The 11,572-nt window shown below is 33.2% G+C and overlaps 1 protein-coding gene and 1 long non-coding RNA gene across 2 annotated transcripts; one reads left to right on the top strand and one right to left on the bottom strand.

Annotated features, from left to right (window-relative positions):
* The first annotated feature begins 326 nt into the window (after window positions 1-326).
* LOC148629486 (uncharacterized) lies at window positions 327-7,872 on the top strand. The gene is made up of 4 exons (XM_088552081.1): window positions 327-403; window positions 1,920-2,142; window positions 2,573-3,074; window positions 3,684-7,872. The coding sequence occupies exons 2-4, from the start codon at window positions 1,930-1,932 to the stop codon at window positions 4,076-4,078; spliced, it is 1,110 nt and encodes a 369-aa protein (XP_088408207.1). The 5' UTR covers window positions 327-403; window positions 1,920-1,929; the 3' UTR covers window positions 4,079-7,872.
* On the bottom strand, window positions 6,379-10,591 carry LOC148629485 (uncharacterized). Its single transcript, XR_015916433.1, has 2 exons — window positions 10,170-10,591; window positions 6,379-9,748 (listed from the first exon to the last, which is right to left on the bottom strand). It is a non-coding gene; the product is annotated as an uncharacterized LOC148629485 (long non-coding RNA).
* Between the last annotated feature and the right edge of the window lie 981 nt (window positions 10,592-11,572).

Here is an 11,572-nt window from a genome sequence, read left to right as displayed (position 1 = left end):
AATATTTGAGTGTAAGTCAAATAATTTAACATTAGCAATATTGTACAACATGTCACTTTTTATTCACGTTATTATAACTGCGCTTACGTGCATCAATACACGACCTAAGATATTGATTGATCTTCAAGACAGGTATAAGCAATACACAAAATTTCATGTTGTCGTTCACTGAAGACCCACGTGCTAGATCAGCTATATTCAGCCGAAGTTTGCATGATCGCTCTCATCTGATTGGTTATTCACTAAAAATTAGCGACGCTTATTGGCTAAGAAATCCCCGCCCTCACCCAAATGATAATTTTAATAATAATTTGTATATTTCTAATAAACTGAGAGCAGGGAAGGTTTATGTGCGTATATTGGACATTCTTGCATCAGGAACGGGTTTATGGTCATTTTTACGGTAGGAAAAAACTTTTTTCTCTGTTAACCTTAATTAAAGTGCTTGTACAGTGGGTCTCGTACATTTGACCATCAAAAAGTCTCCCTTAAAAAATACACGAATGTGGATCAGATTAATTGTACTGAAGAAAGCCACAAAGTAATCACATTAAAGTTGTTATTTTGCTCTTAAAAAACTTTTTTTTGGTACCATGAGAACTGTAAAATTTGGGGTTTGATGTCTTTGTTTACACCATGAGTAATGCCCCTTCTTGTGATCATGATTTTGACAGCTGATCGACCCGAGTTCATGCCAGTTCGAAACTCGAAATGTGTGGAGAAAATGCGATTGTTGCCCAAAGTTCTATAAGATTCGAATCTTGACCCTATATTTTTATCCGAATTATCAGCAAATTGTTTGTTAGATGCTTAAATCAAATGAAAAATAGCTGGACAACTTATGGGGGGTGTGTCACAATATGACCTACATTTTGTCGGTCATGGTCGCATTTACTATATATGACCGATATAACATGTGGGTTGCTATTTCTGTTGGGTTTTATTTCTTTCTCTCGTCTTTGGTTGTGAAGTTGTTTATAACCGATATTAAGGATAGCTCGGTTACATTAATTTATGATATTTTACCGTAAAATGAGTTATGCAACTGAACATTGGAATTTCTTAGGCTATTTTTAGAAACACACGTGTGTTTATTTATAAACATTGTTGATACACGAGTTGCTCGATTTTCTCACGATTATAGTTACTTGCCTTTTTTGGTAATATTTGCTAATAAAACATATTTATAGTTAAGTCAATCAGTTCAGAAAATAAGAGTCTTAATTCCAGTAATAACAGACACACATACATGTACATGCATAGGTTCACCCCCCCCCCCCCGACGACTAGTCAAACTGCGTGCCAATTTTACAGCCCCATATATCATGATTGATTGATTGATTGTTGGGGTTTTAACGCCCGAGCAGCAATATTTCAGCTATATTCGGGCGATGAACATGAAATGGATGATAAAATGAACATGAATGATGATGATATGAAACAAGGGATGGGACACAAGGATAATAGGGTCGACAAATAGAAAAAGGGGGATGGGTAGGGTAGGATAATTTAGCCTCCTGTGGAAGAGCGCAAAGGCTCCTACTCCTATTGAATACCACAGCAGGGTTCTTTATCGTGAAGGAACCAACATGGTGCACCACTATGATTTGCTGTCAGGTTTTCCGTATTATAGCCTGACAACCCCAGCATGTAACACGCCAGGGGTACCCCATTCCACCACCTGGGGCACACAACCCAGTTGCTCTGTGGGCAGAGCACCTAGCCCCGGCTAGGTTTCTGAGCACTATTTAGTCGCCTTTTATGACAAGTTTAGTGCTGCTGCAGGGCTATTCTTTTCACACCTAGACCTGCACAGGGCCCCTGTATATCATTATTTGGAGTATGTTTATATGCACTTTCTGCAGTAGAAAACCAAACTGTGTACACATATAAATTAAGTGTTGTTCTTATAATTACAGATTAGGTGAAATGTGTATTCAGTGTGCATTGAAGCAAGGAATGGAGAACTGTGGATCTTCAGTTGAAAGAGAGGCAATAGAAACTCTGTTATCTATTGGCAATGTTCTGAATTCTAAAGATTATTGTCCAGCATACAAGGCTTACCAGACAAGTAGTGTTTTAAAGAGAAATGAACCTCAACCTTCACCAAAACCACTCAAAAAAGAGTCCAAGCTAGCTATGGTACTTTATCCAACTTCAATGATTCACCCCTTTCTTAATTCATTAGGCAACTCATGAACACAAGTACACAATTATATTAGTTAAATTATGGATAATTTAATGTTATGGACTGGATAGTATTGGAAAATATTATAAGTATGTACATTACATATGAAAATTACAAATTTTATTTGTATTGTAGATAACTGGTTTTTTGTTGAAAAATACATGTAATTTTTCAAGGGATAGAGGAAGTATTTATAATGCAATTTCCATTGTCTCCTGTTCACAATGAGTTTAAGCGCATGGTTTTACACATAGTTTTAGCAGCTTATTTTTGATAGTTGAATTGAATAAGAATACCAGGTTTTTTCATTTCCTAAAACTGCTAGCATTTGATATTGCAGTTTAATTACTGTGTACATGATCTATGTTTTTTTTATATTTTTAGCTCTTGAGAGAAGGTAAAATAAATGATAATGAAAAGCCTACACAACTCCCAGTGGTAGTACCAAAAACTGTTAGTCCTGTTTTGAATGACAACATAAACAAGAACCAGTTAGGAAGTGGAAACAAAATGATTGTTAATGAACAGATGCTACCAAATGATAATGTACCTAGAATTCAGCCTGTTATTTCTTCTAACAGTAATGTTTCAGCTAGTGCACCTCAATCAACAGATGTCACAAACTCAGCATCATCTCAGCCTGTTGTACAGGTTATTCTTATAAACAATAACAGTGTCCAGCCATTGCAGCAAGCTATATCGTGTAAGGCATGGCTTGATAAGCTGTGTCCTATTGCTCCTGCCCCACCTCAAGGAAATGTGACTGTTGAAGATATTATCAATTCTAATACAGGGAGACGGAGGAACTATGCATGTACTTATGACAGTTGTGGAAAAACATACTTTAAGAGTTCTCATCTCAAAGCCCATTTAAGAACTCACACGGGTAATTTGAAAACATTATATGAGAACTGTTAAGATTGTTCATTGAATATTATTCAAAGCTTTTAATATTATAAAATGTAACTCCTGCCTTTACTCTAAACATTTTTACTCAGTTTTAATGCAATTTGATCATGGTCAGAAGTATTCAATGTTGACTTCAAATAAAAATGTTTGACTGAGTAATAAAAAGTAGCCTATACACTTGATAGTATCACATTGCACATTTTTTTTTATACTTGATACAACAATGAATTTTACTTGCTGATTATTATGAACAATTGTAAAAGCTGCCTCAGGGTATTTATCAAACAAATAACGACGTTTGTATACCTACATCATAGATTTGTAACTGTATATATGTGGTATATTATTTTAGGAACCACAAAAATGTTGTACTTGAGGCAAAATACTATATAAAACTATGAAAAGTGGAAAAATCAGTCATGCATGACATGTTATTTGTCATGTTCTGTGATAAACTTTGAATAACTTGTATTAATAGAAAGAACTTATGTTAGATATTTAATATCTGACAATTTTACTGACAAAAAAATTTATTACACTTCAAATTTATTTTGTAAATTTGTCATATTCCTTTATATGATTTCAGGAGAAAAACCTTTTGTTTGTGATTGGGAATTCTGCAATAGAAGATTTGCTAGATCTGATGAAAGGTCAAGGCATCGAAGGACACATACCGGAGAGAAAAAGTTTACATGCATGCACTGTGATAGAAAGTTTATGAGAAGTGACCATCTTTCTAAACATTTACGGAGACATGCCAACAGAAAGAACTCTGTTCCATCCTCAGACAGTACTTCCTCATTGTTGTCATGGACTTCATCAAGTCAGTCCTCAAGGACCACTAGTATGTCAGAAGAAAGTACAAGTTCATGGGATGGTGATAGGTCAGATGATAACCAGTCAATAGACTCATGTGATACCTCATCTATTGGTAGTGTGTGTAGTGATACTGTGACTGCCATGGAGGTTATTGTTTCATAGTTTTTGTACATTTTATTTGTTCATTATTTCACCGGTGATTCATATATACATGGGTTAAATGCAATCTATTATCAACTGATTGATAAGTAATTGAAATTCATATTGAATAGTAATGTACATGACCAATTTTCGTTCTACAGTTGACTTACTGGTACATAGTACAAATGTATTTCTTATGAAATTTTCGTAGCAGTGTTAAGATATGATATCATTTGTTTTTTATATAGAATAGATCTTAACTCCATTATTTATTACAATTATTCATAAGGCCATCATTTTAAATTTATTTTGTTGTTCTTATAGCCTCTGTCATCCTTATCAGCAAGAGTTGCAGACTCCTTTTGTGGAAGTGATTAATATGGAAATTTTATCTATCATTCTTTTTGGCTTAAATTTTCTAGTTGCTTTGCTATTTTCTGGAAAAAAAGTGCATAAACAGTGTGATCTATCCTCATGAATTTGATATTTTTGCTTGAGAAAGATTGACGAAATTTGAAAGTGCTTAATTATAAGCGTCACTCAGTGTAATAGTTTATGTAAGCTACCTCATAACTTTTCATGACATGTAAACTACAACAGAAACATACTCTTTAAAGTTCCATTCTTAGTCTCTGTACCAGATGTGCATTTGGTATGAAGTTTACTTTATACATGGAGTTTCGCCTCATTCTTTTGTTGTTGTTACAGAGTTGTATATTATCAATGTAAATAGCTTCAAAAGCAGGAAAAATGCCAGTTAGTGGACAATGCATGTGTTATTTTTTATTTTTGACAGACTTAAGTTAAGCATATATATTTATTTAAAGATTCATATTTCATTCTTGCACAAAAATTTAATTTATTTTTTTCTGTCAATTATCTTCCTATCTTAAAATATGAAGGTATAATATTAGATTGTTAAAATAGTTCTCTACATACAATTTTCTTAAAATAATTGTACTAGTCATAATTTATAGAACAGTAAGTACTATGAACCAGAACATAGATGATGGACATTTTTGAGAATTTTAATGTGTCAGTTGATTCTTTTGATTGTTAAGTACTGCTCTGCCTAAAACCAGGCAGAGGATGTAATGGGTGATTCATGCATTTCTTAATCCCAAATATTTTTTTATTGCAAATCCTTCAGTAGGCCCTGTAGAAACTGTGTTAAGAAATATTTGTGCAAATAAAAGTAGTTTACTGGCTTTATTTAAACTTAAAATTTTGTTATTTTCTACTACAGAAACATTAAGGGAATGCCAGAATTTTTTCACTATTACCAGTTAAAAATATTTCACAATATATAGGGGTTCCCAAAATTTGTTTTAATTGGAAATCCTTCAGTAGTTCTCATAGAAACTATTCAAATATGAAAGTGCAAATTGAAGAAAAAATATTTCACAAAATATAGCAGATCCAAGGACATGAACATAAGAAGAGTTAATTTTAGGACCTTACAAATGTATTCATACAGTTTCATTGATTATCTCAAGATATGATGAATCACCCCCTGTCTTGTTTGTAGGTGGAACCATACTTTAAAATGTTGAACGTACTTTAGACCACATTTGTACAAAAACCAACAGATACATGTGTATTACAGGCATATTAACTAAGTACAATTATGGTCAAATTATTCTTTAATTACACTATAGTCACAAGTTTGAACTTATGTTACATATTTTAAAACTTTTAAGTTGCTTATTTGAGCTTTCATGATCTTCAAGTTTTTTTGTAGTTAACAGCTGTTTTCTTCCTAGCTCAACCATAAAAAAACATTATTACACAATAGTGAATGGGACAAAGTAAAGTTATACCTAAACATCATTTATTACTGTCTATAAAATCTTGTTCTGAAAACATATTTCTGATGTATTAACATAAAACCAACTTACTGTGTGTATAAAGGGAAAAGCAAAAACGTGATTTTTAATTTATTTTTGAATTTCCCATTGAGATACAGTAAATCAAAACTGATACATGTAGGTAATTCTTGTTTATTAGCAGCTTACCAATTTCTATGAAAAATGGCTTCTCCTTTTTGTTTAAATGAATATTTAATACAAGTACAGTTATATTTAAGTTATAATTTTAATGGTGCTATGTTGTCTTTCTTTCTATGTAATTTTTGTATACATTGTGCTAGTATTGTCAATAGGCTAGACTTTATTTTTTATAGCCATAATGCCTTTATGCTACTTGGTTTGTCAGATGATAGTTTTCCAATTATTACTAAAAAGAGTTTTCTCAGTTTTGGCATTAAAATAATGACACATTTAGTGTGGACAGGCGAAGTTTCCCCTTTTCCATTTTCTACCAATAGAAAGGTAGTCCCTTATAATAGATAAAGTGATCACAATTAAATAAATCCTAAAATAAAAACACAAGATATGAATGTGCTTGTGTTTAATGAGTGTTTCTCTTATTGGATCTAAGAATAATTTTGTTTATTTAAATGAAAAGAAATTTATCTAAGTGAAAGAGTAATCAAGGGAACCAAGGTTATAGCGGTAATCAAAAGAATGTAATCCAGGGACAAAGACCAGACATGGAAAACAGACATACACAACAAAGAACATAAAGTAACTAAAATCATACATACAAAGTAACAAAAGTAAATGAGCAACTCGGACTCCACTAAAAACTGGGAGCAATGGACCAGGTGCACCAGTAGGGTAAGCGCCCTCGGCTTTTCTAGAAACACCCGCCAAGTTGCTCATAAAAAGTCAAGTCCGGGGTAGACAAACGAGGAAAGGAAAACTATGACCCATTGAATAAATCGGTTTTCATGGTGCTGATGGATACACCATAACGATCCAGGAGTTCATGATGACGACCATAAAACTTTTGTAGTGAAAGTGTAGAATGAATAGATAGAATAAAACTATGACAAAAACTCTTTTAATCGCTAAGCCAATTTCTTCCAGTAATATAGTGACAAATCTTACATTTCATTTTTATTTGGTTTCATTGTTTTTTGTTCAGTTAACAATGAAAAATCATGTTCCAAATGAATTAAACATAACCCCTACAAGCCCACCACAGTGTCCTAGGATTCCTATTTCCTGTTACCCAGGGCAAGTGAAATTTGGGTCGGGGAAAGTTAGATACTTAGTTACACTTTCCCGTAGCAAGTTGAAAACTTCATATGCTGTAAGGATTTGTTTTGTTAGGAAAGCAGTCATTGACTGTGGGAAAGTTGATTTTATAAGGATATTTCCCGAGGAAACCTCAATTTCTGAAAAATCCTAGAACACTGCCACCAATTGTTTAACAATCAAACATTTCAAGTCTTTGGTTTTTTTTACATTATTAATGTGAAAGTGTGTTTATTGGTTTTTTTTTGTACATCTACAATGTATAATGTCAAAAGCTCTCTTTCGGGATGTTTTATATTAAAAATGTGATGTAAGAATTTAATGGCAAAGAAATACCACATATTCTATAAGAACATAATCAGTATTCAGACACAATATTATAATTTTTGTACAGCATTAATATAACCTTTTTCTAAAGATAAGTTTTAAGAAACATACACAGGGTTAAATGCATTAAATGGTGCACTTGCATATACACGTATATATTTGGTAGAAACTTCATGTTTTCCCTGTCGGTTTCTGATTCTAAGTAGCACATCTTTATGTCTGTTTTCATTGTAAAGTTCTCATTGTTTATTTATATAATTTTTAAGCTAAATGCTTAGAATAGGTCCCATTTATGTTGTCTCTTGTCAGTGAACATATTAATTTATTTCTATTGAGCAATGCAATTATATTTATATTTCTTTGATAAATAAATGAAAAATCATCAGATTTTGTTGTCTTGTTATCTATAAAATTGCACACTGAAGTTTTTAGGCAAACATGGAATGCATCTTGTAAGGTCCTCAGAGGTGGCTGATGGTTTAGCTTCAAGGACTGCGTGCCAGGCATATCACCTCTAAAAGTGGGAAACCTTTTTTTTTTTTGCATGAAATCTTGATTTTTTTTCAAATTTACTCCTCCAAATTTTCTTGCTTCGCTTGGATTAATTATTTAATCCTATTTACACACCCCCTAATCTGAGTTCACCTTGGTTGAGGAACAATGGTGGCCCAACCCCTGCCTAGGCACATTTTATGTCCATTGAATAGCATTATGAAAAGATTCACACTAGCGAAAAATCTCTCCCCATTCACCAACGCAAAAGGTCGGGGTTATTTTTCTCAAAATCCCAAATCATATTACTTGAAAAAATGACAAGTGAGACGTTCAACCTACAGTTTGGGCCGACCTCGTTATTTAAAGTTTAGTGCCTTGTAGATTTTCCTGTTAGACACGGCTTTATCAAGTGACACTTATTAAAAGCTATAGGTCATTGACTTTTTCGAACCAACAACAAAGTGCAAAAGTTCAAGATCAGAGTGTTATAATTTAGAGCAATATCTGTATAGTCGGCAAGTGGTCGAATGTTGTTATACTGTTCTGTTCTTTTCTAAGATTACGGATATGAGTGAAAACTTTCTTCGGTTTTACGAGTTGCAATGAATCAAGAGTTACCATAGTTAAAACTGCACCCAAAGCTCTGAATTGAAGGGACAAAGACCATATCAAAACCAAAATCAAATCTGAACAAACAGAAAACGGAGTTCAAAATTAGAACCAGATGTAAACACACAGAAAACCCAAAATAAATGAACATCCTCGATGTTGGAAAACCTACTGAAGTTCACATGACATTCTTAGGCAAATATTTCACTCTAAAAGAGATTTTCCAACTATAGACATACTGGACTAAGTATATATTAAGTTTCTCCATTGTCCTTGAGTAGTTACAAATGTCCTCTCCATGAAATCTTAAACACAGAAATTGCTTCATTTCTTTTTACGTGTCAGTAATTTGAGGTATGAATTATGGATAGATAGATAACTTGATAACTTATTGCATGATAAACCCATAGGGGTCAAAGCAATACACGTAGTACATAAAAACATACATACAAACTAAACATATGGAAGAGTAATCAAGGGTACCAAGGTTATAGCGGTAATCAAAAGAATGTAATCCAGGGACAAAGACCAGACATGGAAAACAGATATACACAACAAAGAACATAAAGTAACTAAAATAATATATACAAAGTAACTAAAGTAAATGAGCAACTCGGACTCCACTAAAAACTGGGAGCATGAATCAGGTGCACCGGTAGGGTAAGCGTCCTCGGCTTTTCTAGAAACACCCACCGAGTTGCTCATAAAAAAGTCAAGTCCATGGTTAGACGAAAGAGGAAAGGAACAACGTAATTAACAAAATATACAATATGAACAATTATGATACAAGTCAAACAAACACACAAACAAAAATCATAAGGATCAGTGCTGTTACACGGATCTTTGGGACTTCAGTTTGTTCATTTTAATCTCCATGGCATTATTTATACGACATATGTATTCTCATTACAATAAATAGCCATAAACATTTCGACCAGGCTGATAAGCATTAAAATTGTTACATTTATCAATAACTTCTTTGAAATTAAAACTTTCTGACATCACATCAGAATACAGGTTGCATTCAACCACAAATTCCAACTCCTGGTACTCACAAAATTCACAAAATCGTTCATCTCTTTATAGTCTTTGTAGACCACAGCGCCCGGTTTCGATTTTGAGAGAGTGGGCACTTAATCGGATCTTTGCAATGTTCTACCTATTGGTAAAATTATTAAGTTCTAACCATTTTTCCCTGTTAAATCAATCTTTCCATTAAAAGTATGCATCTATTTTTCCACTGTCCGAGTTGTTTTCAGAAAATAACAAGTGAGGAAGAAGATTGGTTTTTACAAATTCATCACTACATTTATTTGAAATTTTGGATGATTTTTTTGGTTTTTGTTTGTTTTTGTTTTTATGTGTGTGTGTGTGGTTTTTTTTGTCAACTACATTGCATTTGTTTTATCTTGCTTCGTGCATTATAAATTTTATTTGTCACTATACTCTTTTGTAAAGAGGAAAGAAAGATGTATGACAGGTATCGACCAGTTTCTGATAGAACTACAATGTTACTTGTTTTTTTTTCTATTAATTAATATAATTATATGAAATGCATCACAATTTCTTCATTAATTTACCTATTATTCTATTGTAACTTTGTACCAGTTTTTCTGCATCCTCTGACACTTCTAAGACTTCGTCTTCAACAGACCATAAAACAGGAATTTTTGTGTTTTTCTCAGCATGATTCATTATTTCTCAATTTTGTCTGATTCCCAATTAGATCCTTGCATTTAACATATGGTCTACTCTTGTACCATATACCACTACTAAACTTCATGAAATTTGACCTGAAATACACACAATAGTGATATCTGATGTTCGTCATGTATCCATTTCCACACTACGTATATAAATTATCATTTGCCCTTTCTCCTTCCCCATTTCATTTTAAGACATATGAGAATTAGTTCTACACCAGTACATGCTGACACACCTTTTCGTTTTTTTTCAAACTGAAAATTCTTAAGCCAATATAAGAACATGCCCTTTTATTTTGTGTCCTGAATTCAATATAAATAATTTAGGAAATAATTTTCAACATGGTCATATGATTGCGTGGTTTATACTATTTTTAAACAGAAAAGAAGACAAAAAGCCTATGAAAGACGCGTGACACACATCTTGTGCTTCCTTGCTAGATGGTATATTAGTTTGTAAACAAGGTTGACACCGATAGATAACAACGGATGTTTCACTTTAAATTGACCATCCTCGTGCCCGATTACAGGTGAGACGCAGTTTTTAACAGCCACGTGGACATATACACGTATATATGTGCTACGAATGATTGATTGATTGTTGGGGTTTAACGCCCGAGCAGCAATATTTCAGCTATATTCAGGCGATGCTACGAATGATCCAGTAGTTTAGATCCAGTAGTTTTGAATGAAAATGTTTTAACAAAAAATAACCACAAGTAGAAGCAAATGGAGCTAAAATGGAAGAAGATTTTACAACTTTACCCGACATGGATGCGCTATAAAAGTATTGATAATCGAAACATGTACTTGCTATGTTTTTTTTCAATCTTATGAGACCTTTATTGATATTCCAACATCTAAATGGGCATAGATTGTTCATTCCCACGTGCTGGTTCCAACTAAATGCTAAGACAAATGCGTCGACCTTGGTTTACCCATTGTCAGATATCATTTCCTATGTAGTTATATACCAGCTGCAAGCTCCAGCGTATGCAGCCCGATTGCATTAGGATAAATTGGGACAAGGGTATTTTCCCTATAGATGAAGGTCAGTATTCCAATAGTTATGACCTGATTAACTGATATGGAGTGTCCGTTATATACGACCATCGACCTTTATGTCATAGATATTCTTCCCCTTTTAGTGGAATGTGTATACAATTTTGTTTTCCTGTGCGATTTGTTCTTTCCTATTGCCCTAATAGTGCTATTTCAGATTTTCCCCGGTTTGTACTTTCGGTATGGCTACTTCTTATAGGAGATTGAACAGGTTCATC

This window comes from Perna viridis, chromosome 1 (assembly GCF_037379345.1).
Source record: "Perna viridis isolate PV_CMFRI_1.1 ecotype Kerala chromosome 1, ASM3737934v1, whole genome shotgun sequence".
NCBI classification, from domain to species: domain Eukaryota; kingdom Metazoa; phylum Mollusca; class Bivalvia; order Mytilida; family Mytilidae; genus Perna; species Perna viridis.
Note: the sequence above shows the minus strand (reverse complement) of the source record. Positions and strands in the feature narration are given on the sequence as shown.

Excerpts from the sequence above, each read along its gene's own strand:
- LOC148629486 (XM_088552081.1), top strand. The coding sequence starts at position 1,930 with ATGTGTATTCAGTGTGCATTGAAGCAAGGAATGGAGAACTGTGGATCT. Across the intron at positions 2,143-2,572 it reads AAGAGTCCAAGCTAGCTATG|CTCTTGAGAGAAGGTAAAAT; the intron begins GTACTTTATCCA and ends TTATATTTTTAG. Across the intron at positions 3,075-3,683 it reads CCATTTAAGAACTCACACGG|GAGAAAAACCTTTTGTTTGT; the intron begins GTAATTTGAAAA and ends ATATGATTTCAG.